Source organism: Caenorhabditis elegans, chromosome IV, assembly GCF_000002985.6.
Source record: "Caenorhabditis elegans chromosome IV".
Lineage (NCBI taxonomy): Eukaryota > Metazoa > Nematoda > Chromadorea > Rhabditida > Rhabditidae > Caenorhabditis > Caenorhabditis elegans.
The window spans coordinates 8,122,637-8,148,732 of record NC_003282.8 but is presented as its reverse complement, the minus strand read 5'-3'; the positions used below and the strand labels follow the sequence as shown (position 1 = coordinate 8,148,732).

The 26,096-nt window shown below is 34.3% G+C and overlaps 9 protein-coding genes and 3 non-coding genes across 18 annotated transcripts; 5 read left to right on the top strand and 7 right to left on the bottom strand.

Annotated features, from left to right (window-relative positions):
* Positions 1–84: 84 nt before the first annotated feature.
* Positions 85–5,233, bottom strand: pmk-2 (the record flags this gene model as incomplete). 4 transcript variants are annotated; one of them, NM_171392.7, is made up of 10 exons in its annotated part: positions 85–551; positions 602–806; positions 891–987; positions 1,037–1,108; positions 1,437–1,551; positions 1,603–1,680; positions 3,580–3,691; positions 4,197–4,385; positions 4,435–4,520; positions 5,118–5,233. In NM_171392.7, the coding sequence occupies 10 exons, from the start codon at positions 5,220–5,222 to the stop codon at positions 402–404; spliced, it is 1,209 nt and encodes a 402-aa protein (NP_741457.2). The 4 variants fall into 4 exon arrangements, with proteins under 4 accessions (NP_741457.2, NP_741458.2, NP_001368440.1 ...); NM_171913.6 differs by having other exon boundaries at positions 617–806; positions 5,118–5,222; NM_001380352.1 differs by lacking the exons at positions 1,603–1,680; positions 3,580–3,691; positions 4,197–4,385; positions 4,435–4,520; positions 5,118–5,233 and having other exon boundaries at positions 402–551; positions 1,437–1,512.
* A 348-nt stretch (positions 5,234–5,581) lies between these two features.
* pmk-3 lies at positions 5,582–9,514 on the bottom strand (the record flags this gene model as incomplete). Of its 2 annotated transcripts, NM_001392343.1 has the most annotated exons (8): positions 5,582–6,009; positions 6,091–6,697; positions 6,871–7,018; positions 7,064–7,173; positions 7,472–7,556; positions 7,607–7,752; positions 8,236–8,487; positions 9,431–9,514. In NM_001392343.1, the coding sequence occupies 7 exons, from the start codon at positions 8,485–8,487 to the stop codon at positions 5,933–5,935; spliced, it is 1,425 nt and encodes a 474-aa protein (NP_001379550.1). The 2 variants fall into 2 exon arrangements, with proteins under 2 accessions (NP_001379550.1, NP_001294205.1); NM_001307276.3 differs by lacking the exons at positions 7,472–7,556; positions 7,607–7,752; positions 8,236–8,487; positions 9,431–9,514 and having other exon boundaries at positions 5,933–6,009; positions 7,064–7,134.
* A 126-nt stretch (positions 9,515–9,640) lies between these two features.
* islo-1 (Interactor with SLO-1) lies at positions 9,641–12,344 on the bottom strand. Its single transcript, NM_068961.9, has 6 exons — positions 12,133–12,344; positions 11,783–11,900; positions 11,168–11,372; positions 10,646–10,961; positions 10,161–10,291; positions 9,641–10,109 (listed from the first exon to the last, which is right to left on the bottom strand). Exons 1-6 carry the CDS (start codon positions 12,133–12,135, stop codon positions 9,809–9,811), a joined length of 1,074 nt encoding a protein of 357 aa, NP_501362.2. The 5' UTR covers positions 12,136–12,344; the 3' UTR covers positions 9,641–9,808.
* F42G8.16 lies at positions 12,289–12,429 on the bottom strand. The gene has a single exon (NR_056288.1). It is a non-coding gene; the product is annotated as an Unclassified non-coding RNA F42G8.16 (non-coding RNA).
* A 248-nt stretch (positions 12,430–12,677) lies between these two features.
* Positions 12,678–14,717, top strand: isp-1 (Cytochrome b-c1 complex subunit Rieske, mitochondrial). Its single transcript, NM_068960.6, has 8 exons — positions 12,678–12,734; positions 12,953–13,009; positions 13,057–13,174; positions 13,219–13,362; positions 13,407–13,468; positions 13,514–13,769; positions 13,822–13,898; positions 14,503–14,717. The coding sequence occupies exons 1-8, from the start codon at positions 12,693–12,695 to the stop codon at positions 14,575–14,577; spliced, it is 831 nt and encodes a 276-aa protein (NP_501361.1). The 5' UTR covers positions 12,678–12,692; the 3' UTR covers positions 14,578–14,717.
* A 457-nt stretch (positions 14,718–15,174) lies between these two features.
* On the top strand, positions 15,175–16,558 carry sph-1 (MARVEL domain-containing protein). The gene is made up of 4 exons (NM_068959.8): positions 15,175–15,260; positions 15,317–15,435; positions 15,901–16,288; positions 16,335–16,558. Exons 1-4 carry the CDS (start codon positions 15,186–15,188, stop codon positions 16,434–16,436), a joined length of 684 nt encoding a protein of 227 aa, NP_501360.2. The 5' UTR covers positions 15,175–15,185; the 3' UTR covers positions 16,437–16,558.
* mir-4920 lies at positions 15,261–15,316 on the top strand. Its single transcript, NR_056287.2, has one exon. It is a non-coding gene; the product is annotated as a pre-microRNA mir-4920 (primary transcript).
* On the bottom strand, positions 16,501–18,172 carry moc-3 (Molybdopterin-synthase sulfurtransferase). The gene is made up of 7 exons (NM_068958.6): positions 18,024–18,172; positions 17,860–17,981; positions 17,720–17,811; positions 17,293–17,660; positions 17,045–17,208; positions 16,858–16,999; positions 16,501–16,811 (listed from the first exon to the last, which is right to left on the bottom strand). The coding sequence occupies exons 1-7, from the start codon at positions 18,112–18,114 to the stop codon at positions 16,582–16,584; spliced, it is 1,209 nt and encodes a 402-aa protein (NP_501359.1). The 5' UTR covers positions 18,115–18,172; the 3' UTR covers positions 16,501–16,581.
* Positions 18,173–18,501: 329 nt separating this feature from the next.
* Positions 18,502–19,793, top strand: ndub-11 (NADH dehydrogenase [ubiquinone] 1 beta subcomplex subunit 11, mitochondrial; the record flags this gene model as incomplete). The annotated part of the gene is made up of 5 exons (NM_001028030.6): positions 18,502–18,623; positions 18,681–18,801; positions 18,872–19,011; positions 19,060–19,158; positions 19,544–19,793. 5 exons carry the CDS (start codon positions 18,502–18,504, stop codon positions 19,605–19,607), a joined length of 546 nt encoding a protein of 181 aa, NP_001023201.1. The 3' UTR covers positions 19,608–19,793.
* ceph-41 (Rhodanese domain-containing protein) lies at positions 19,733–21,531 on the bottom strand (the record flags this gene model as incomplete). Of its 2 annotated transcripts, NM_001307277.3 has the most annotated exons (3): positions 19,733–20,050; positions 20,116–20,389; positions 20,952–21,531. In NM_001307277.3, the coding sequence occupies 3 exons, from the start codon at positions 20,997–20,999 to the stop codon at positions 19,824–19,826; spliced, it is 549 nt and encodes a 182-aa protein (NP_001294206.1). The 2 variants fall into 2 exon arrangements, with proteins under 2 accessions (NP_001294206.1, NP_001379378.1); NM_001392342.1 differs by lacking the exon at positions 20,952–21,531 and having other exon boundaries at positions 19,824–20,050; positions 20,116–20,260.
* Positions 20,546–20,566, top strand: 21ur-13709. Its single transcript, NR_056286.1, has one exon.
* Positions 21,409–26,084, bottom strand: erp-44.3 (Thioredoxin domain-containing protein). 2 transcript variants are annotated; one of them, NM_068956.5, is made up of 5 exons: positions 25,546–25,646; positions 23,117–23,222; positions 22,336–23,034; positions 21,855–22,052; positions 21,409–21,737 (listed from the first exon to the last, which is right to left on the bottom strand). In NM_068956.5, the coding sequence occupies exons 1-5, from the start codon at positions 25,626–25,628 to the stop codon at positions 21,519–21,521; spliced, it is 1,305 nt and encodes a 434-aa protein (NP_501357.3). In that variant the 5' UTR covers positions 25,629–25,646; the 3' UTR covers positions 21,409–21,518. The 2 variants fall into 2 exon arrangements, with proteins under 2 accessions (NP_501357.3, NP_001360604.1); NM_001372878.2 differs by having other exon boundaries at positions 21,457–21,737; positions 23,282–26,084.
* Positions 26,085–26,096: the final 12 nt, after the last annotated feature.

Here is a 26,096-nt window from a genome sequence, read left to right as displayed (position 1 = left end):
ACGTAAAACCAATATAAATGTAAATATAAAAATTAAGCGGCAATTTGAACCGATTAAATGTTTAAGAGTATTTAGAAAATTGAATATTTACATTAATTCTTTATACACTTCAATTTGATAAATGAATCTAAATGAATAATAAATTAAAAGAGGCTCTGAGGTCATGGCAACTTATAGGATTAACGAGAAAGTTAAGGTAAATCACAAGTCTATGGTTTCAAAGGAAAAAATTGAGATTTTGTGGAAAAGAACATCTGAGATCGATTGTTGGATAATTAGAGATCAAGGAATTAGGGACACAAATTTGATTTTTAGTGAAATAAATAGTTTAGGGAGATACAATATAGAAAAAAGAAAATTCCACAGTTTTGAGATATTTTAGCACTTGAACACATTTGACTTCATATTTTCATTGGCTCTTCTTCCGTATCCGTACAGCTTACAAAACTTAGTCTTCGTGCCGAGTTTTGGAATAATCGAATCTCATTCCAAATTAACTCTCGCCAGTCGGATAACGTTGTTGCTCGTTCTTCAGCTGGATCAATTGTGACCTAACAAGAAAATTGGAGTACTTTTAGAGAAGCGAACTTAAATTTCGTACTATGCTATTTATTACCGTATCCATTGCAACTGGTTCATCATTTGGCACAGAGTATTCACGAAGATAGTCATGACGAAGAGCACTTGATACAGAAATTCTTCTGTCCGGATCCAAAATTAGCATCATTTCGAGAAGTTCGAGAGCATATGGAGAAGCCATTGGAAACAATGTAACGAAGTCCTGACGGATAATTGGAGAACGATTTCTGAAAGATTTTTGCGTAAACGATTTATTTTTTTTTTCAGTTCTAGTCTAGTAATTGAATTTCAGAAGTATTTGCAACACTAACTTAATATAATTTCGAGCTTCTTCTGATTGAATTTTGGACCAGAATTCTTCTTTTGGGGTACCCACAACTGACATTATCTTTGTTAGCTGATCAATATCTGCAAATTTTAAATATTTAAAGTATTAGAGGAATAGAATAAAACTCACGATCATCGCCTGGAAACAATGGTCTCCCGGATACCAGTTCCGCAAGAATACATCCAACTGACCAAACATCAACTGAAAAATTCAATATTTTGGTAACATTTTTAGAAGTAAAAAAAAATGATGTTTTTGTTTCATGTGATAAATATATCAAGTTTTTCGTTTATTTGAAAAAATAGGAAGTTGGAATAGAGAGAGAATTGCAGAAACCAGAAATACCAATATCAAGTCAAAGTTTATTCTTCATATTTTCACACGTTTTAGCATAACTACAAGAAACAGGTGAAACATGCTTTCAAAATGTCAGAAGTTAACCTCAAATCATATGATATTTAACAATTTAGTTCAAAGATTTTAGGTGACTATTTAAGTGCATAGAAACCAATTTCTTTTATTTACTCACCAGTCTGTGTATAATGCATCCAATTGAGCATAATCTCTGGAGCTCTGTACCATCTTGTTGCCACGTATCCAGTCATTTCGGCGTCTTGAGCACGAGCCAATCCAAAATCGAGAATCTTGAAAAATGAAAGAATTAGGAAAGAAAGTTGAGAAAAACTAAGAAAAACCTTGACTTCGCATCTCTCATTGACAGCAATATTCGATGGTTTTAAATCGCGATGGATAATCCCTGCCGAATGGATATACTGCAAGAATAGGAAAATATTTGAATGTAAAAGAGTATTAGGAGAAAAAGATCAAAGAATTTTTGGAAGAAATATTTGAAACAAAGCTGTTGTAAGATTTAACCAGCCTAAAACGTGTGTTTCTTCTTTGAAAAGGATGCATTAATTTTTTCAGAATAATAGTTGAATTGAAATTTTGGTGACTCATGTACTGAAGCGTTATTTGCAACTGTTCACATCAAACTGTTTAGATTAAAAAGTATTTTAATGTTCAACAAGTTAAAATCTGTTCTTATAAGAAGTTTTCCCATTCTCTGAAACAGAAAATAAATTTAAAAGCTCATATTTTAAATATATTACCACAAAACGCAAAATTCAATGTTTTTTTTAATTTTCAGATTGAAAAAAGTTTAAAAAGCTTTCAAAAGATTTTTTTTCAACAAAAAAAGAAAAAAAAAAGAAGTGTGTACTATGTAAACAATAGTCTGCCAGCATACCACTTTTATCATGAAAAATGAAACAAAACCGTAGTAGAATTGAATGTGAGGAAACTTAGAGAAAAAAGTCAAAAAATGGATAGAAAACAGCCTGTGTTTAGCCTAATGTTGTATTTGGCATTATAAAGGAGACAAGGTGTTCATCGATCACTATTTTATGAGATAGTACACGTGATTGAGATACGCAGGAGGTTACACAAATGGTATTGCATAGGTCACGGTATATAGAGTGAGAGAGTGGAATGCAAGGTAACTCTTGTTTTAGATTTGAACGTATGTCATTGGAAATATATTGTATCCAAATATCGGATAAATGCGTGTATCTTAAAAACAGATACAATTTCAGACAGAAACCAAATGTTCAGATTTCCTTGTAAATAAAACTTAAACGTTTGAGCTGGGCATTCTAACGATCTTCAAGTTGAGATTTTTGTTATGAGACTATTTCACATTAATGGAATTATCTTTAAACATTTTATGTTACCGAAAATCACATTACCGGATCGGGAAAAAATATGGAATTTTATTGAAAAGCATCGGGTTCAAGTATGAGCAAATCCGTTACCGTACCCTGGAGTAAGGCACTGTCTTACGGATAGAAAAAACTTTCAAATGTCAAAACTCGAAAAGAAACTACGTTTTAAATTCTTTAAAACTGTCGAAATGCTTCGAAATCACAATTTATGGCAAAAAATACGAAAATGCACTCTTCTTTGAATTCATTCGTATTCTGTCTAACAGAATGAATGTTCCATGTAGAACCTGTCACATTCATATATCATTTCTGCGTATTTGGTTTTCCATTTTAACTCAAGAGAGAAAACGAGAAAAATTGAGCTTTCAACTGGTTTGTCTAAAATCTTCGGATGTAATAAGAACTACGAAATTAAAAAAAAAAGTTGTGATTTATATTTTCATTCAAAAACTAATCTGTCGCATTACAGTGAAACTATAATTTTTCCATAAAAATCACTTTTGAAGTGTTTGGAAAAGCCGCTGGAGCATAACATTTGAAGGCTTTTCAGTGGCCGAAAAAAGTGGCTTTCTACATTCTCATCTCTTGACCCGTGCCTAATCGAAAAAATGCATCTATCAGAGAGAAAAAGGAAGAGAAAAAAGAATGAAAGGATGGAGTAATCGTCTTCAGAATTTAATTAGAAATTGCAGGAAAACAAGATGCAGAGACGCAGGCATCGAAACTGGGGAAAAAGTTTGAGAACACTTAAAAATAATTTATTCTGAAAATTCCCTACTGTTTTTCTATTTTCTGAAAACTTGTTTTATATCTCTCATATTGCCTTTCTAAAGCAAATCGTATTTTGTGAAATATGAGTAAAAACCTGAGAAAATACGAGAAAAGGAGATACGAAAATTATAGGGTTTGAGTGCTGACATAACCAGAAATAGGGAATGAAAATAATACCTTGAGCCCACGTAACACTTGATAGATAAGCAGTTGGATTTGTTCATCGGTCAGTCGTTGGATTTTCATAATATTTTGTAAATCGGAGCCCATCAGAACGGATACGAAATATCTGAAATTGTAAATTCGTCAGATATTTAGATTTTTGGATTTATTCGAAATTTCTTCAGTATTTTTTGAAGCGCGCGGAGTAGTGTCAGTAATTGTTGGAACGACTAAACCATTTCAAAAAATTATGTCATAGTATTTTAACTAAAGATTTGATTTCGTTTCAAATTTTTCAGAAGCCCCACTATTTTTCAAAATTTGGCAAGTTACCGAGCCTGGCTGAATAATTTCCGAAATATAAAAAAGAGTTGACAGATATGCGTTGAATTCGTTGAAATCCGCAATTATTCACTAAAAATGAAAATATACTATTTTTGTATTTGAAAATGTTTTCATTTTTTGAATTCAATTTTATTTTAACTTTATTCCAGTCTAATCTTTTCAAATTCTCAAACTTTTTCTACCTTGTTCCGGGTTTTCTATTCTCTCATCATCTAATCCTCTTTTTTCTCAAATCCCTTAAATATTCTTGAGAAGCAATTTATTCCCCTAAACAATCCGAAACTCACACATTATTCAAAGAAGATGCATCTGGATCTGGTGTGAATACATCAATCATTTCCAATACATTATCATGTTGTAGAGTTCTTAGAAGTTTCAGTTCCCGATAGGTTCGTTTTGCGTGAATTGTACTTTGAAATGGGCGAAAGAACTTTTTAATTGCAACTCGATCTCCAGTTGGCTCATATTCTGCTGTGCTACAAAAAAATGTCAGATTTTAGATATATCTCAATTTTTGTAACTTACCATACAACTCCATACGCTCCTTCTCCTAGAGGCTTCAAACTGTTGTACCATTGAGGTAAGACCCATTTCGTTTTGTTTAGTTCGACCTACAAATAATCTAACTAAAAATTGCAATGAAATAAAAAAGGAAAATATGTAGTTGAATTTATAGTTTTTTTTTATTATGAATTTATAGATTTATAGTTTTTGACAATTTATATTTATTTCCAATGATATCACCATCACATTATGTCTCATATCCTATGATCTTCGTGAATTTTGTAGTTATTTTTATTTTGGCAACTGTAAAAATGGAGTAGCGCAACAGGGAGAAGATGATTAAAAAATACTTCCATAGTGCAAAAAATGAGTAATTGTGTTTTACTTTTAAGAAAACATTGGATTTTTTTAAAGAATTCAAAAAAAAAAAAGGAATTCAAAAAAAAAATTTTGGAAGCCGACCAAAAAAAATCTCTCCTGACTTTCGTTATAAAATCATTTTTGTTCAAGTGATTAAAAAAATCTTAATTTTTTTTTCAAATAGTCCGCAAATTTGGAAATTTTCCAAAACTTTGACTAAAAATGATGAATAATCTAAAATTAACTCATTGGGTTTTTGTAATTTGCAAAATTTCTTTTAGCTCATTCTAGTATATTTAGACAATATTCACTACACTATAAAAAATCTTCTTCTGTAACTATACCTCATGATATCCTTCTGGAGTAATCTCAGGCGGGGCAGGACCAAAATCGGCAAAAAAGACACCGGGAATGCTGGCTGAATCGCCCATGGTCGCCGACATCCCCATCAACAAGACATCTAGAAAAAGTTTGAATTGAATTTGTAAATATAATTTTTACATTTTTGCACGAAAGTTTTAATATTTCGAAAAAGGGCAGACAATTGCCTACATAGGTATTCCAAAATAATAATTCAATCTTATTTCACATTTTTTAAATGTTTGAATTTTTCTGCTAATTGAATAAACGTTTTAAGCTGAAGTTCAGGATTAACTTTGTCAAGTCAAACTATGCTTTTTATATTAAAAAAATTCCAGAAATTTTCAGATAATCTCACTTTAAACATATAAGCTCGTGTAAAATATGAGTGACACGGATTAGAACCAATCTCTTTTTTATAAAACACTTCAAGCTTTTAAAACGAATTGTCAAAAGAAAATAAGTTTATTGAACTAATTAGTATGTGTAAGGGTGCAATGACAAGAATGACGAATATAAAAAAATATGATGGGATAAAAGCATGAGAGAAAAACGAGACAAAGAGATTCAGAGAAATGGAGAAGTAAAGAGAAAGAGAGAAGGAGACAGAGACATAAAAGGAAGAAGCTATAGAATGCAAGAAAATAAATACTCTGAAAGAATTTGAAAGAGAAGATGGAAAACATCATTATCACCTGTAAAGTGTTGCTATCACTGAACGACAAAGAGACGAGAAAGAGAGAGGGAAAAGAAGTAATACATTTCCGGAATTATATACAATTAATATAATTGAATGAAATCAGCGATCTGCTTCTCCAGGGATTAACGGTGATGAGCTGAGTCTTTTGTAGTTCATTATTTCCTTCCAGACGGCATCTGTAATAAAATATTTTTGCATTTGTTGTTTTTCAAATTTGCAGGTGTGCAGAATTCTATTACGTGATCTTTGAGCCTTACCTCTCCACTCGAATCTTGTTCTAGCTTGAGAGTCATCCAAGTCAAATATATGATCAGCTCTTGGTTCATCTTCTGGAAGTGAAAACTCTGCCAAATATGGATGTTGAATAGCTTCTTCCACCGTAATCCTCTTCTCTGGATCCAAAACTAAAAGCTTCTCAAGTAGATCAATAAAGTCTTCTGATGGATTATGAGCAGAAAATACATCACGGAAATTTCGACGTTTGTGAGTTGTGTAGGATTGAATTACGGCTTTAATTGCAGACGAGTTATCATTTTCAATCTTTGTCAAAAGTTCTTCATCAGGACTTCCACATAATTGAGTAATACGTTGATATTGAGCATTGGGCTCATCACCCGGAAACAGTGGTTCTCCAGTTAAAAGTTCTGCAGCAATACATCCAAGTGACCACATATCTGCCAGATTTGTGTAACTATCAATCTTCCAATAAATGACTTCTGGACTACGGTACCATCTTGTTTGTACATATTGTGTTAGAGAAGTATCTTTCTTTTCCAAGGATCTTGCAAGTCCAAAATCGAGAATCATGAGGTCAGAATCATCGGTCAACGCGAGATTTCCTGGTTTCAAGTCACGATGTATAATCTAAAAAATTTTAATAAATATATTTTCGTGTTTTAGTCATGTTCTTTTTGACTAATTATGGCCTAATCGTGCCTAATCCTCCTATATGAAATTTTATTTAATCTAAAATGCTGATATTTCTATTAAAAAAAAAAGAATGAGCAATGTTCTGTTCACTAACTCCATTGACTTACATTAGCAGAATGAATGTACTTAAGTGCACGTATGATTTGATAAATGATGAATTTGATATGCTCGTCGGTCAGCACGCGCCGTCCATAATCTCTTTGTTGCTTCAAGATCTGATAAAGACTACGACCCGCAAATTCAGTGACAACGTATCTGAAAATTATAGATTGTTTGTAAAACTTTTTTGTAATTACTTACACATCTCGAAAATCGTTTTCCTCGTCAGGTGTGTAGATGTCAAGAGCACAGATGATATTGTCATGTCTCATTAATTGAAGAAGTTTTGTTTCACGGAAGATGCGACGAGCCTGGAAGTTTAAGGTGTTCAAAGGATGTGATCGACCAAATATATTCTCAAAAATGGGTATAAAAACCAAATATCAGCTTTTTGAAATGTTCTTCTAAAGTTTTGGCAATTTTCCAACAAAAAAAAAGACGAAAACAGAAAACAAGATTAGTTTTAAAATTCTGGTTTTGCCCCAAAATTTTGAATCACCACTTCTTGACTGTACATAGAAAAAGTTCGAAAATTTTTAATACGATATTAGTTCATTTGAATTGTAAAAAATATGCTCTAGCTTCAATAAAAATGTATCTTTGTCTTACATGATGTGGATCAAAGAACGGTTCTCGCATCTTCTTTATTGCAACATAACGACGAAGCCCGTCACGGCACACTGCACTTGTTTTTCTGGAAAATATAATCATTCAAATAAAGCACACAAATACTGAAAAACATACATAACATTTCCAAACGAGCCTCCACCCAAATACTCAATGCTGTTTGGCTCGACGTCATAGCCTTCCGGAATTGCAAATGTAATGTTACGGATCATCACAAATTGGAATCGTCGTTTGTGTGGACCACATGGTTTTGAGAGAATATCCTGAAAATATAATGATGATTAAGATTTTGGAATACCTATGGTTGCAATATTGTCAACAATGTTTATTTCTGTAAAGCTAAATTTCTGAGGCATTACATAGCCAGTTTCCTATTTGGTTTGGTCTCTAGTACACGTGCCAATTTTATCATTTGGAAATAAGACGGCGCAATAATTTTGTGTTGCAATTTTTGTAGAAAAAACTTCTCAAAAAATGAGCTATGCGTGCGCGGGGTTAGATTCTTCTGAAAATGTCAATTCTAGTCAATTCTACAAATATTAAGCTAGTTTTGAAACTTTGACAATTATAAAAAAATTAATTATGGAATGTTTTATTTCCATCCTTTTTAGAGTATTAAGGTCGATTTCTTAGATTAAAGTCATACTGAAGCTTTACCTTTATCATTTTTATGATTCTCCGCATATCAACAAAACGCGCGGATTGACTTTCGTCAACTTACGAAATCTAAAATCTTTCTCCCTCACCTCTTCCTCCTCCCCAACCATCTCGTTGTTTCCCGTTGCTTCGATACTCTGCTTCTTAATATTCTCTGCAGCTAACTTTTTCTGTTGTTCCTGCTCTCGTTGTTGTTGCAACCAGGTGTTGGGTTCGTAGCTTTCTGGAGGTTGAGATTGATTATTACTTCGTTTGGTTGGTGGTGCACTTGGTGTTGACACGTCTTCATGACGACGGACATGCGACACTGGGAGACTAGATGACGATGGGACTGACGCCATCTGTAAATTTAAATGGGTTCAAGTTAGGGCTTGAAGTGAAAAAATCAATAACGAAAAGCGTTGTCGGGGGAAATTAGAGGAGTGTCGGGGATTTCAAAATGAAAGTTTTATTGCGAAACACGCCATGTAAACTCGAACACTCAAGCGACCTATATTTTTGCGGAGTGAAGTGTAAAAATTGTGAAACAATGATTTTTTTATTGTTTATGGTCACTACTTTGTTTTCTTTTGGAGGTTTTCGGATTCACTATAACTTTAGGAAATTCGATATTTTAGAAAATATTAGGAATTTTGAATTTATCAACAAAAAAATCAACTCAATCAATGAAGATTAAATAGAAGAATTTCCCATAGTTTTGGCAATTACTAACAATATCTATTTACATTTGAACTGTTAGTAATTGTTCTCTCGCAATTTTTGTAACGCGTACTTAAAGACACATGGATATTTTTGAATTGGGTCTCAAAGAGTCAGATTTAAATGTTATTCGTTTTTGTCTATTTTTGTGAAATTTTCAAAATATTTTTTCATTAATTGTGGAATGGAGGGATCATAAAAAATTCTCAGAACTTTTTCTGATGGCGAGACCCATAAGAGGAATTATGCAAAAAAGGTGCAAAACTACCATGAAATTATGTAAAAGATTCGGGTGCTCAATCAATTGTAATTAATAAAATCGGTGAAATACTTGTGAGCTCAGTTAAATTGAGATGAGCACTACAGTTTGTTTTATATTTTCTTGTTTATTTACTGAGTAGCGTCTCTTTGAATTTCGTAAAAAAGTGTACAGTGTTTGTTCGAATATGAGCAATATTTAGGTTCAAACAAAGTTAATTATAAAGGGTAAATAATATATTTCATTTCAATTTTAAATTATCAGAAAATTCGTCTTTTGTTCAGCGCTCCACTATTATGAAGTTTACCAAAAACAAAATATCTCACCTGTTATTATAATAAAGTTGTAGACTAGACGTTCCTGTATTGATTGATTTTGAGTATATGTTATGATAAAAATACTGGAGAAAACTGAAAAAAGACGGAAGTATAATTATCAGTGACCAAGGAAATTGGAAGAAACAGTGAGGTCAATCAGATATGAGTCAGCAGCGATTGAGACGCAGTGAAAAATGGGAAACGAGAGGAAGACATACAAAGGGCGAAGGTCGAATTTTTTATTTGGTTGATGGAAAATATTATTGTAGATAAATATTTTAAAATATCTACAAATTATTCATCTCCTTTTCGGTTGATCTTTGTGGATACAGAATTTTGAAATTAAAAAAAAACAATATAAATCTGGTTAACATCATAAAACAATGTCTATATTTGACTATTTTCTCTCCTTCTTGATCTTCCTGATCCTTTGCTTCGATTGGAGTTAGTTCGATGTAAAGGTCCCATTGATTTGGATCTTTTTTGACTTGAAGCTTCACTTGATTGTCTTCTACTTGCAACTGACGGCTGCCTTGATCCTAACCGATTTTCCATTATTGAATTCGTGTCAAGGAATCCAGATTGATATCTTCCAACGCTTGTAGCTCTTAGGGTATTATATGGACTTGCTACAAAAATGTTATTCGGAGATCGTCTATGAAGGGAAAGTGTGGAACATCCAGGAATTCTGAAATTATAGATTTACAGAATCTTGTTCCGGTTTGAATGAAGTTCTTACACTGGTGGATACAGTTTCTTTTCATCGTGTGGCTTAACTACATTAGACATTGCGTGTCGATTCTCAAGAACTGGGTACGCAGGTGGAGGTAGAGGTTGATATGGATCTTTCTCAAAGATCGGAGGTAGCGGCTGTAAACGTGTAACAACTAAAATGGGTACATTTTGATTTTGAATTGATACGCATTATTACCTACATTCTTCGTTCTAGTGAACTGTATCTAAGCCTTGTAAGGTTTCAAACACATTGCTGTTTCGGTTAATTTGGCAATTTACCAAAACTATGCCATTTTCAGAAATCTAAAATGTTTTAATAGTTTTTTTTAAATTATGGTACGATCATTTTGAGTTTGTTTAGACGTTAATTTGTTAGCTTTAATTGTTTATATTACTTTCATGAAATTTTCAAAGGTGTAGTCGCAACTTTTACAAGGACATGTGGGTTTCTAATTGAATTTGAATTTTCAATTAATCAAAAAGACTTACCACATAATGTGTTGTAATAGTCGTAAGCCTAGCAGGATCATTGTGCTTCTTTGTGTGGTGTAACGAGAGATCACAGAGCTTTGTTGTGCATAAAAAGTAGATTAATGAAATTATCAAAAACGAACATCCGAGTCCAAATAAAATAGGACCCGCAATTTGAATTGGTGGTGGTCGTATTCTTTGTTCGTATGGCCAAGTCCAGAATGGTGAAGTATAAAGGTATTTATATCCAAGAAGTGACATTAGTAGTCCTCCAATTAGGAGAAAAACGCCGAATGCTGTACAACAAATCAATGATGACGAGCCACGAAATTTTCTTTAAAAAATAATGCTTTTTTCAGGGTTTTTTTTTAAATTTTTGATAAAGTAACTTGATGTATATTTTCTGCGTCTCTGTTGAATTTTCGCGTTGAATATGATGTATTAGGACATACTCCATTAAATTATAATCTACGAGTTATTTAGTTGAGCTATTCAACCCTCATATTTCCAGCTTACAGTTTCAATTATCAAAAAACTAACGATGTTCTATATGGAAAAAATCCAAATGTTGCTGGATACAATATATCCCATCCTTTTGGATAATAATAGAAATATGGATCACGTTGAGCCATTGGTCCAAAATGAAGAACTCTTTGATTTCCAGTCCATTGTTGAGGATCAATCTCACTTGCACCAGCTTGAACCATTTCGTCTTTCTTATCCTTTGCAGTTACGTGAAGCTTGTCTTTAATATTTCGAAAATATTTATGAGTTTTTAGAATCAAATTGACATGAAAACCCCTTATATTTAATACAACAACTCTATATTCTGTGCTACATTCAGTACATCGTGGTGAGACCCATAAAGTCAATTTAAATTACTACTTCTCAGTATTGCTTTGATGGTTATAATTACTGTAGCTGGTATCGATTTATGGGCCGCTTGTACCATATTCTTTGAATTTTATTTTAATTGTAATTTTTAAAAATTTTGTAAGATGTCCGAAGATTTTCAACGACCTGTTAATCGATACCATATTACAGTAATTCGTCTTCGTGGCAAGACCTTTGTGTGTAAAATATAGGAAAAATCATCATCTTTAGACGTCTACGTAATATCCTTTTTTTAAAGCAAATTTCCACACAAAAACCCACTCTGAGCTCTCCGCTTCCGCTTTTGATGTGGTCGTTCAGCTTTGGATCCGAAGAATAAATGTGTGCGGACGCGCTCTTGATTCGACGGTGCCGCGCCGCGTCCTCTTTTACTTCCCATCTGAAACCAATCAGGTCCGGAAGAAGGAAAGGCTAAACTTTTCGGCACGACTCGATTGGACCTTGATTACAACTCTTTGAGCTCGTGCCGCAGAGCAGTATCAAACAGCCACATCTTTTCTCTCAATTTATTTTTCTAAATAGTTTGGTGTGTCAACTGGAGTGTTGGTTGTGGCAACAGATGTTTTCGTGGATTTCCTCATCGTGTGGATCATCTTTTATCAAACACTTACCATCTTGAATAATTATTTGAATAAGAAAATCTAGAACTGAATATAAATTGTATTATTGAGCAGGAATAAAAATAAAAGCTGGACGACTTTCTGTATTTTTCATCCGATTCACAGCTGGTGGCGGATATCTTGTCGCCGAGTGTTGTGCGGGCAAAACGGCCTCTAGTACCCGTACCCGCGTCATTATTTTGAAATTGAGATGCTGCTGTCAACGATTATTACAAACGAGAAGGAATCTCTCGTCTGAGCACACGGAAAAGTCTCTATGCATGTTCGCCCTATTGACAACGATGCGGAGGGCGACGCGTGCCGAAAATTTCTCTGTGTCTCTTCATACAGACAGTCCGCCCGTTGAGTTTGTCCCAATTTTAGCCTTTTTTCAGCTTTTAATTCTTTAAAATTCCAAATTTCGGCAAAATTCATCAATTTGAAAACGTTTTATTCAGTTGTTCATTGCCTTGATCTGTTAATTTAGCCGTTCTCATATTTTAAAAATTGTTTTATTTTTTTCAAAAACTTAAAAATATTTAAAATAATTATTTTAGGCATCAACTGGGGCAATGGCTTCTCTTGCTAGATCTGGAGGTTTTGCAGTCAAAGTGGTAAGTATTTTTTGAACAAATATGAAGAAAAACACTCCAATAATCTATTCAATTCGAGAAATAATCATATTTTGCGAGAAACGCGTTCGAAAATTTTGTTTAAAATGTATTTGTTTAAACTATTCTCGTTCCAAAACACTGGACGGTGTCGAAATGATTAAGATATCGATTACAGTTCTAAAATTTTGTCCAATAGTTTATAAATAGTTTTCTTTCAGATCAGCGGATCCCAGCAACATGTAAACTTTGTTGCCGCAACACCAGCCGCCGATAATGTAAGTATTTAAAGTTGCAGAATATTATTTTATTGTCTAGTATCCAGGTCGCTGCTTTCCGCGATGTTCCAGCTGAGTTCTCCACGGCTGAAGCTCGTCAAGCCGCTGTTAGTCACAGCACCGGAGGTGTCTTCACCAATGGACTTGCTGTCAAGGGAATCAATGGTATTTGAAATTGAATTTAATATATTAATTCATTAATTTTTAAGTCACCTCTCGCCGTTTGGCTCACACTGATGTGACATTCCCCGATATGTCAAACTATCGTCGTGATTCTACAAAGAACACTCAAGTGCCAGCCCGTGACACCGAGGATCAACGTCGTGCTCTTCCAACTGCTCTGTATTATGGAGGTTCGAATTATTTTTTATTCGGTCTAAACATTGTTTTATTACAGCTGGAGGAGTTCTATCTTTGTGGGCCGGAAAGGAAGTTGTACAGACTCTTGTTTCTTACAAAGTATGTTGAATTTCCATTACACCGTTTTTAAATTAATTTTTCCAGGCTATGGCAGCTGATCAACGTGCCTTGGCTTCGATCGAAATCAACATGGCTGATATTCCAGAAGGAAAAACAAAGACATTCGAATGGCGTGGAAAGCCAGTCTTCGTCAAACATCGTACCAAGGCTGAGATTGCCAAGGAAAAGGCCGTCCCTGTCGCCGATCTCCGTCATCCACAACATGACGACGAACGTGTGCAGAAAGATGAATGGTCCGTTGTCATTGGAGTGTGCACCCATCTTGGATGTGTCCCAATTGGTATGCAGTCTTTTTTCTCCTGAATTTTTGAAATCATATTTTGAATTTTCAGCCGATGCTGGAGATTACGGAGGTTATTACTGCCCTTGTCACGGATCTCACTACGACGCTTCTGGACGTATTAGAAAGGTAAGACATTTATTTGCTAAATGTAGTACAATCTGAAAAATTCAAATTTTATAATTTTTTTTCATAATTTATTGAAGAAAAGTTCGCGATTTGATATAATTAATGATAAATTGTAATTTTCTCTTAAAATTTTATAAAAAGAGAGATAATTTAAACAAAAACAAGAAGATATCTTCTGGAACGAACGAAAGTTCAGTCCTATCCTAACCGTTATTACGGTAAATTTTGGTATTTCTTAGTAAAGCTTTTGATAATTTTAAATAAATACCTAGTTTTTACAGTTTCTTTTTTTTTATTAAAAAAAACGGAATAAAAGAGTAGTAAATAAGTTCGCTTTTTTTGATGAAAATCAGTTTTTTTCCGAACGTAGGAAAAGTAATTAGACAATTCTTTTTTGAATTCCTAATTATTTACGTGAAAATCTTTATCATAAATTAAGCTCTCAGAATGTTGAAAATTTAAAAAAAGTTAAAACTTCAATAGCGGAAAAAAGTGTTTATATTTCTAAATTTGACATTAAAAATGTTTTCAAGTCACCCTAACGTTGATAAAATTCACAAAAATGTAAAGGTGATCTTTTTTTCAAAATCTTCATTTTTTCCAGGGACCAGCTCCATTGAATCTTCACGTACCAGCATACTCGTTCAAGGATGCCACCATCGTCATTGGATCGAGCTAAATATTCAGATTTTTTTGCAAAAGTTTCCCCGTCCCCACTTTGAAAACTCGCGTCTCCTAATCGAATGTGTGGTTTTCTCCTGTGAAAGTAGTTGTTCCCTTCTTTCTACGTCGTATTCTTGGCAGATAAAGTTTATTTTTCGTCCTATTTAGTGTTTGCCTGTTTTTATTATTTCCCCGTTTTTATCCATTTTTTCTAGGATCCCGAATGCACTCCTGTTCGAAATTCATTGCAGAATGAATAAACGTAATTTAAGAGGTTCTCTAGATGAGGCGGAGCATAACCAATACAAATAACCCACTTGGCAAATAGAACAGTCATGGCATTCTCTGCGTCTCCTAAACATCGCTGTCCTCGAAAAAATCGGCACTTGATCCACAGAGGAGTCACAGTCGAGTAAATTGTCTCGTTTCTCTATGTTTCTACAGTAACATGGTATCTCTTGTAATAAATAAGTTTTCTCGTTATCAAAAAGAGAACATGACACAGCAAGCTCTCTTTCTCTCTCTCCTTTTACGCACTTTTGTTGTTATTTTTCGATATTTCATCAGTTTTTGATTTTATTGATCGATTCCTACGAATTACGTCTCAATTTTTCAGACGAAAAAATGCCTTCGATTCCTGCACAATTAAATATATCTGCATTCAAATTCCCATTAGGATTTATAAGAATTATTCAATTTGTAAGGAAAACTTTTGAATTTCTTTTGAGAGAAAATTCATTTGTGATTCTTTTCAGGTTTTCATAATCATTGCGATAGCCGCTATTAACAGTTGGGGATTGGAATTGAATTACCACTGTGTTGATGGAACGGGTAATATAACGAGAAATAGTACACAAAAAGTCTACACATTTTCGTAAGTTTCACGAATTGAATATGTAATTTCAAAAGCTTAATTGAACTATTAAATTTTAGAAAATACCGCACCCGGTCGACACGACAATGCTGTGTCACATACAAATGGGTGTGCGCCTTTAAAGAGTACTGTAATTTCAAACTTTTGTTGCTGAGGATTTTTTATCGATTTTTCGATAAAATTATATTTATGTATAAAAAAATTAAAGATAAAAATAGAAACACTAAAATTGGAACAAAATTAAGGAAAACTACGAAAAATCTACGAAAATTTCATAGCAACGAAAGTTTGGAATTACAGTACTCTTTTAGAAGGCGCACACCTGTTTTTACTTAAAACTAAAATTCGTAGTGTCAAGACCGGGTACCGTATTTTAGTTTTTTCAAAATTATTTCATGAAAGCCAAATATAAATATGAAAGTTAATCAACAATGCGAAGTTTCCAACTAAAACCTCAAATTCCAGTCTCTCAAAAGTAAAGCTGACCGGATGCGACAATCAAACCCGCACATTCTGGTCTGGAGATGACAGTGCCAGTGGAAGTGCCGGATTCTTTTATTTCGTTAATGTAACCGCCCTGATCTATGTAATTTTCATCTGCTTCGTTTATGTCATATTCTGGAATATCTATCAAACTGAAAAACGAATCCCATTAGTTGATCTTGGTGCAACTGCACTTTTATTTATCCTTTTCTTCTTCTGTAGTTCGATTTGGTGGGCTGGAGCGAACACAATCGGAAATGCCACGTCAGACGAGCGATTGACTGAATTATTTGGACAGGGGTCGTGGAAAGGACAAAATGCTCAATTTTTGAGTAGAGATGTTAATAATGGAAAATTGGCTATTTCGGTGGTAAGTTCATATTAAATAATCTTTCTTTTCAAGAAACATTTTCCAGCTTGCCAATTGGGTATGTGTTCTTTGTTTCGCCTTTAACTGTTGGTTCATCTGGAAGGAAGTTGTTCCACGGGATTCATCCAATCCAAGTGATATCGCTTAAATGTACATTATAAGAATTATTTTTCCTACTTTTTCCTCCTATTTTGTGCCTTACTCTTCATCATTTTGAATCACTTCCTCATCTTTTTAAATAATTGATATTTAATAAAACAATTTGGAAACAATTCAAACAAATTTCAACAATTCTAATACAATGGGAACATATCATTAATTTTCAGAGCCCACTGCTCATATCCTCCAATGATATCTCGAAATTTTATATCGACTAATTTTTCTCTGAGAAGTAGTACAGCTCTTTGAGAATCATTTCCTCGATGACAGATCACGAAGACATCAGAATGTTCAGTGTTTTGCAATCCTAGACGATTAGAGATGTCTTCAGCTGAGAGAGATCGGCATTCCTTGAGAGTGACATCTATAAAAAAGATTTGTTGAAAATATTGAGACAGTGTGCAACAGACTGATTGCCTCAGGCAGGTGTGCAATCTCAAATTCCAACGATGGTCGTGTATCCAGTAGAACGGGTTTTTGTTCTCTTCTTTTGTTTCGATACTCTGTAACATTCACGCGATCCGACAATTCTAATAATTTAAGATTTTCGATCTGGAATTAACAAATATTCTTCGAATGCAACCTGAACATTGATACCTTGTCATGAGCACCTGCTCCACAGAATAAAACATAATCGATTGGAGCAGTAATTGTTGGATTATCACCACAAACTTCACATTTCGGATCCCTTTTTCGCAATCGAATCGTTCTTGATTTTCCTTCGCGTCCATCAAATAGCAACAATTGGCCAGCAAGAGTAGCTGAAAATACACGATTATTTTTAAAATATCAAACAAAAAAAGTAGTTGAATTTCATACTATTTGTAACATCATCCCCTACTTACTTCTAACTTTTGCTGCAATTTTCATGACCTCTAAAGCTTGCATGCTTCCAATTACTCCAACAATTGGTCCAAGTACTCCGCCTTCATTGCAATTTGTCACAGAATTTGGATCCGGCGGAGAAGGGAATAAACACCGATAACAAGGACAATCTGATCCATAATGATAAACTGATAATTGTCCATCCCATCGAAGAGCACTTCCACTGACAAGAGGAATATTAAGAAGAACACAGACATCATTGATCAAATATCTGGTGGCCACATTATCTGTGCAATCACAAACGATTTCGTAGTTTTTGAATAATTGCATTGCATTTGAACTATCCAGTGAAGTATTGTGAACTTGTACGTTCAAGTCGCTGTTTTGCCTGTAAAACTAATTAAAATTTCATACTTTTTAGATCCAAAATTTTAGTGGAAAATTTACAATTTGATGTTATCAGCGAGAGCTTGTGCTTTCGACTTTCCTACTTGATCCTCCTTGTACGCAACTTGTCTGTGAAGATTATCCAGTGAAATCTAAATTTTTATGAATGCTCATGCAATTTTAATGAATTTTAGCCTCACATGGTCATAATCTACAATACCAATAGTTCCAATTCCAGCAGCTCCCAGATAAGTAGCCACTGGACAACCAAGTCCTCCAGCTCCAACGATTAAAACGTTGAGGTTTTTCAGATTTTTTTGGCCTGAAATTAAATGTTGATTGGAATAACATCTTCGTATTTTACCTGAGACACCAAAATCATCGACTAGCAGCTGTCTACTGTATCTTCCGGCATCCTTCTTACTTATTCCAGCTACCCATTGATCATCGTTCATTTTTAAACTGAATTTTATTAATTTTCAGAAGGAAAAATTGAAATTATGAACTGAATTTGAGAAAAAAAAAATGTGTTTGTTAGCAGTCAGCAACCGCGCCCCACCGCAAAAAAGTAGCAGCCCTTCACAGATTTCCGATTTTATTCCATTTTCTCACTGGTTTTTTGCTTGGTTTTTTTTTAATAAAAAGTAAAACATTCAATTTAAAATTAATTTATAAATATCCAATTAAATTCCATAATTTTATTCAATATTAATGCTCTGTTCTCTTAGAAATTGACATTGTGTTTCTTATCGATTTTTATCAGTCTCTGCGGCGATTCTCTTCGTGTACCGCTTTCCTTCGTTGCTCTTTTCTCTTTATTGTAATTTTACTCAAATTTTCAGATGCTGCCTCAACTAAGCCGCCTTCAAACGTCGGCCAGCATCCGGTCGCTGGGTTTTAGACGTCTCGCTTCTTCGCACTCTCATTCAGATGCTAAAGTTGAGAGAAAGCCAGATAACTACAGGTAATTTTCATTTTATTTTTAAATGTCTATAAATGAACTGATTCTAAATATTTTCAGACCCGGAACTGACTCATATGCCTATGAAAATCCATGGCCGAAGTTGAATGGCGGACGTTTGGATTGGCTGTTCGGAGATGGATGGAGAAGACCTCTCGCAAAGGATCAGGGAGCAAAGATGGTATGAAAAATAAGAGTTTTGTTATTTGCATAGATTTCCAATTTGCTCCGCTGAGAATTGAATATTTCAGAGAAGAGAATGGATTTGGTTCTCGCAAATTGCACATGACGAGCACAAGGATTGGGCTCGTTTTCATCAAGCAGCTTTCCTTCTTTTCACTGTTCTTACCACCTGGTTCACTTGCTGGATCATGTTTGCCCGTCCAGATTGGTATGCATTTGAGGAAATGCATCTAATTTTATAAATTAATAATTTCAGGCCAATGGGAAGAGAATGGGCATTGAGAGAAGCTCATTTGGAAATCGCTAGACGAGAGAAGGCCGGACTACCACTTATCAGTCCAGACCTGATTCCAAGGTAATTTTTGGCGAATTATTTGAAATTTATGATTTTTTGTAATTATTATGATACTAAATCTCAAATACTCTTGCACATTTTATGTTACATCAAATCTAAATTGATAGAAGATAAAAATATAAAAATTCTTATTGAAAATATTCAAATATCTTTTATTTTTTATTTTTTATTTTTTGAGCATTACGGGCAAAAAAAACGGTCTACAATTTTACTTTCTAAAAAATCTCCTTTCGAAACCGTATTTTTATATTTTTTAAAAATTATTTTGTGTCCAGGAACGGCGATATAGTTAAAAAAACAAATTTGATAATCAGAAATCCTGATTCAGGATTATCAAAAACTTTATTTTCTGAAACGTTAAGTTTTGCAAACAAAATAATTTCAGAGACCGCGTTGCCGCCACTCTCCCATCTGACGAGGAGCTTCGCGACTTCGATGTGCTCATTTAAACTGCCTTTTCCCTTTTCTAAAGACAAATTTTTATGTTATGTGTGTGTTTCATCCTCTCTTTTTGGTTAGTCTAGTGATTGGCAGTTGTCCGTTTCGATTTCATTGTTTTTATGATTAAATAGAATAATGCGAAGAATGTTTTACTGATGTAGTTCACCGATAAGATATATTAAAACAGGATAAGTAATCACAGTGTTCAATCAAAAATTATACGCCTAAAGCCATGGTTTCCTAGATTGGCTCGTTGGCCTGCTGTTCACTTTTTTCGACTTTTCAGCTCTCTCGTCTCGTGTTACAGATTTGATTCGTGAAGCTGAAGTACTTCTCCACAGACGACCTCCAAATACAGAATTCTTTTTCTTTTCATAAATTTCTTTGAGCTTTACGAAGTCAATTGAAGGCTCCAGGAGACATGGATATTGTTCCTTGAATTGTGCAGTGTCTGAAAGATAATTTATTATTTTTGATCATTACAATCTACTTTTCAATTCAGAACAACATACTCACTTCCTTTCAGTAAAACAGTCTTAAATCCCCGTTGAAATAAAACTTTAGCAACTCGTTCAGCTTCTCGTCCATAAATAACTAAAAGATGTCCTTCGGCTCGTGCCTGTGCAAGAATTGGTGTTTCGTATACAAGACGAGAGAGCATTATTCGATCATAATGATAAGCATTCGCGATATGAGATTTATGATAAACGTCATTATCATTGACATCTACAAGACAGAAGCTTTCAGGACATCCGCTTGTTTGCTCGGATTGAGCAATCAACCAACCAACCTAAAATTATATTTTTGATGTTATTGAGAAACTATCGCGAGTTTGTAGAATTCTTTCAAAGGTAAATGCTTGTTCTCTGAATGGGTCTTGCCGCGATCTCCACTTTTTTTGCAGTTTCAAGTCTTATGTATTTACTTTTAAAAAAGTTAAATTCGACAATTTTCTATATCGGGTCAAAATTTCGTGAAGTGGTTAAGGTAAAGTCTGATGTCTAGGGTATGATATCATTTTACAGTTTAATTTAAATTTTTCAAGGGAAATCACATTAATTATGAATGGTCTCGCCGCGAAAATGGTTTTTGTGTACGCGCTTTTCAGGTTACTGTAACAAATGAATTTCAGATTTCTCGTTTTCTCCTAGGTAGAGATTATGAGGGAAAAGTAAAAATGAATCAGGATTGTTTAACTTTTTTTTAAAAACAACAATAAAAAGTTTTCAAAAAAGTTTTAAAATAGCTTGAAAATGTTCATATAAAAGTCCAACAAATACATGACACACTAAAATCTTTCGAATACCAATATCATCTATTTATACTCGCTTGGAAGTAGTAAACAAACTCACGAGTTTATCAATATCAATAGCCGAATGAGGATCAGCAGCTAAAAGCATTGAATGAGCAAGTAATTGCTCTAAAGAAGTCGCCTGTTGCAAGAAATTACTCGTAAATCTATGAGACGGCAGAGAAAGTCGTAGGAAGCAGTCAGGTAAGAGACTCTTTTGCAGGTGGCTGCGGTGGATGGCGAAGAATATGCGGAATGAATATGTACTTGAGATGACGACTGCATTAGAATAACTTGGTTACCATGTCAACCGAATTGACGATTGATGATATTCAGACGACGAAGAGGGGAACTTTGAAGAGAAGAGACTAGAGAGATGGGATTAGATATACGAATAAGACGATATCATGTGCAAGCTTCTGGGAGAGATAGAAAAACAATCAACGAAAATACAATTTCCATCAAATGCTTGGATTCTGAATTTTAAATATGTCAGGAAGAAAGTGACTTGTGAATGTCTCATATTCAGAATTAGGGATGCCCGGCTTCCCTATGATTGAACAAATTTATATTTATGATTTATTTTCTAAAAAATATTATAAATAATTTAAAATTAATAATATTCTCCTCAAAGTTCTTCTTTAGCAAATGAATAACGAGTTGATGCAGGTTTTAGCTTATTAAATACACTTTCATGCTTCTCAAGTTTCTCTGTTGGTTTTTCAACTTTCTCCTCCGATGCTTGTTTTTCAATTTCCTCGGTTTCTGTCACAATTTTTTGAATGAGTTCATTGAGCTTCTCGTGCAATTTTCGATGATGGTTGTCGTTAAATAGATCAGCCACAAACTGAAAAATATTGAGATTATGAATTTCTAATACAATAATACAATGCCAAAATTCAACAATTTTTGATTTTCTCGACTCTTCTTGATTTTTGAAAACATAGTCTTTCCGCATACATACCTGTTTAATATTTCCTTCTGCGAAAATCTCATTTCCCTTCCATGGAGATGGGAATGAATGAGTAAACTGATCGATCAATAAGAATGGAAGATCATCAAGTCCTTTGTTGAAATGACGGAGAACAGCCGTGAGAACTTTTCCATCAGCCATCACTGGAGCAAGTTTCAGAAGCGTGTCCTGGTCGAGCTCACGACGAATCTGAAATAAAATTATAATAATTAATAAAGTTAACTAATCTGTGTTTTGGCATGTTACCAAATTTTTGAGTTATTTAGGAACTTCATGCTTGAACCTCTACAATGTTCAAATACAATTAACTTTAGAATAGGAGGTTTGTAGGAATTTTTTAAATGATTTCCAAAACAATCAGATTTGACTAATTGTAAAGTGTTGACTGTAAATTAAAAACAGTGGCAGACAGATTTGGTAAAGTTTTTCATCTCTAATCCACTTTAAAAACGTTATTCAACATTGGACTTACTGTTGTGACAAATTGTTTTTCTGTCTCAATATCATCCTTTTTCCTCAGAAGAATCAATAGTGGCTTGCCATCTTCTACCATTTCCTCCATATTTTCAAACGTCAATTCTCGAACCATTCCTGCCGACTTTTTCTTGATCCATTCCACGATTTCTTTGAAATTCGACACACTTCCCTCAAATCGTTCAACATGCTCTCCATCCAGAGAAAACCATAGTTGATGATCCTCATGTTTCAATAAGTTTTCGGAAATTGGAACCACCACAACCAATTGACTATGAATCAATGCAATCGCTTTAAGAATGAGCTCAAATGGTGGTGAACCTCTAGGAAACCAAAGAATAAGAGTTCCTTTTTGTGGAATAACATAATTCTGCCATTGAGTCAAACTTTCTGCTTCATTCAAGTTCACAAGGCTAGAAGTGTTCTCCATTTTCTCAATGTATTCAATTAATCCTTTAACTTGACGAGATCCTCGATATTCTGTCATCATGTATCCATAGAAGAATACTTTCATTGTCGGAAATTTAGTGATAGAGTACTTGTTCATCAGATAATCTTCAGCCATGCAATCCACATTTCCCCAAACCGTTTTCCGATCCGGGTACTTTGCTTGATAGTCTGCAGCTGCTTGAGAAAAGCTGGACATTAGTTTTCGAGAGAATGGACACCAAGAAGCAGTGAATGCGACAAATGTCAACTGAAAATTAAAATCACAAATTGAATAAGAATTTAAAACTTGCATTGAAAAAACGGTAAATTTTGAAAACAAAATGGCTTACCCGACTATTTTGTATAATCTCATCATGATTGGTACTTGTTATTGATTCAAGATTACAGTTCACAGAGATTAAAAATGTAATGCCAAATCCCAAAAGTAATGTCGACCTGAAAATAGGAACCTTATATATATACAAATTGAAAAACAGTAGAAAATATGAACTTACTGCAACGACATTGCTGAAGATTTTTAAACTGAATAAAGTTCCAAAAACCTATGTCCATTTCCACGTATTCAATTCACTTGAAAATACGTGTAAAGGGTTTCACTCACTGTATGTATTTTTTAAAGCGTTCAATTGTTTTCAATGTAATACGTAAAGTTTTGTTTCACGTTGTTTTTGTTCGCAAGCAGGGACAAATACTGCCGCCTTTCCAGCGCACTTCTCCACCTTTCTAGCATAATTCTCCGTTGTTCTCTACTGTGCGCTACTTTCTTTTCAAAGGTTCAAAAACGTAACAGAAAACCAATATCGTTTCACTGACTGACTTTATTAGTAAGTTTCAGACAATTTTGAAATTTTTGTTTTGGAAATTTGGTTGGACTTTGCTGGAACTTGCTCTGCTGGACTAAACGATTATATTAGATTAACTATGATGTTTGAAATACTGTAGGATGAGTATAACGCAATCTTAGGTCAATTTCCAGTTACTTGGCAGTTGATTAATAGTCTCAACCAGGGCTGTGCGGCTCTTGAAAAAAGTCGGCTCTCGGCTCGCGCCCTGAGAGCCGAGGGCCGCACAGCACTGGTCTCTAGCACTGTCTCTCTCTCAACCTCTCTATCACTGCGCATTGCGGACACACCGCGTCTTCTTCGTGTGGTCACACGGTGTGAGTGTGACGTTGCTCTATGCAGTTGTATAACACGGTTCGTCTATCCCGACTGTAACTGTTGTGTGTGTGTGTCTCTCTCTCTCTCTTTCTCTCTTTCTCTCTACGCTCTCTGTGCACATCTCCAGTCCCCATAAATCCATCCGGACTTAAACATTGTCTGTCATTCATTCATTTTTCCCCTTCTTGTGAGAGTGACGTCCTCACCAGGACAATTCTTGATTTTAATATTTTTTAGTTTCTTGACTAAAATTGCATTTATTTTTCAATCTGAAGTATTCACTACCCCTATTTTTAGTTTGAATAACTAAAAATTGTTTGAAAAAAAGTTTTAAGGCATACCTATGTGGCTTCCAATATTCTTGACATTAAGGGGATACATACAAATACAGAATTTTGGTCTCAAAACCTATCAAACCTTCTACAAAAATTTTCTAGTTCGGAAAAACGTGTTTCTAGAAATTTTTTGTAGAAGGTTTGATAAGTTTTGAGACCAAAATTCTGTATTTGTATGTATCCCCTTAATGTCAAGAATATTGGAAGCCACATAGTTATGCCTTAAAACTTTTTTTTCAAACTAAACACTTTTTAGTTCTTCAAACTAAAAAAATAGGGGTAGTGAATACTTCAGATTGAAAATAAATGTAATTTTAGTCAAGAAACTAAATAAAATATTAAAATCAAGAAGTGTCCTGGTGAGGACGTCACTCTCACAAGAAGAGGAAAAATGAATGAATGACAGACAATGTTTAAGTCCGGCTGGACTAGCGGGCCCGCCAGTTGTAGGGGGTGTAAGGCGAGTCCCCTTGCCGGGCGTAGGTTCTCGGCTTCGCCTCGAACCTGTTAGAGGGTTTGTGAAAATTTCAGTAGGTCAATGATTGATTGAAGTTTGAGGAGGCTTTATATTAGAGGAGACGTACCCATATTTTGTATAAAATCGAGTATTTGTATTCGAATCCCGATTACTCACAAAAAACAAAAAAAATTATCACTTGGTAGAATTGAACCAACTACCAAAATTTCTGCAGTCATACGCACTAACCACTCGGTCATGCGGGAGAGAGCTCAAGCTGGAAGTAAGGAAGGTAAATTTCTGGAGGGAGTCGTTTTTCGATTCCGCTTTCTTCAATATTTACATTTTGAGAAAAGGCGTTCGAAAACCGTTTATTACTGATATGTCAGTGGGAAAACGAATTTTTGAAAATTTTATTACAGGATTGTACTCATTATTGATTTCCCAAAAAGGAGACGTACAGTTGAGGGCTATATCTTGTACACAGACAGATGTATAGAAAAAAACAAGTTTTGGCCTGAAAATTAATAAAAATAATATCTCTTGGCAGAGTATTTCTAATGCGACGAAACTTCATCTTCCATTAAATAAAATCAAAAACTATGAATCAAAAATACATTCCGCAAAACTTTAGTGGAAAAAATGTTCAGGAGACCCAGGAAACCACTCCCCCCAGTACTAAATTTTTGAATTATTTTTTTCTTGAAAAATTTTCCCACTGGACTTTTTACAAATTGTATATGTCTCGAGTCTTGATGAGACCTACACGTCAATTTTTGGAAAACTAAGAAATATTGAAAACTGACCGAGTTATGATTGAAAAGTAGATTCGCGAAATAGGGGAAGTGTGCAAAATTTGGCACTTATTCGTCTTGCTCGGCCGCCTCATAGAACTTTTTCCAATTCTGAGTTAAAAATCGTGTTCAGCGTACTTTTGTACGTGGGGTAAACAAAAAAAATATCAAAAAAGATGAAGTAGAACTTGAGATAAAGACGAAAAACTACTTTTTCGGAAAAAAATTTTGTTTTGGCAAAATGTCATTTTTTGGCCTTTTGTTTTATCACAACTTTTTGCCTTTTGCACTTATGAACTCAAACTTTTTTTCAAAAAATCAGTCTCTCTGAGTAGTATCTTGCACATAAATTTGGAACAAAACCGAGCAAAACCCGAATTTTAATTCAATTAAAACATGCTTTTTTGGGGGTAAAAAGAGCAACAAAAAATTTTTTCAAACTGGGGAAAGCCGCCCTGGGCTCAATTTTGCTCCGAACTTAGTGCCGTTTTCTGCTCCACCGTGGGGCAAAATATTTCTAGTAAGCTGTCAAATATTATAAAATTCAGTCAAACGGCTCTGGA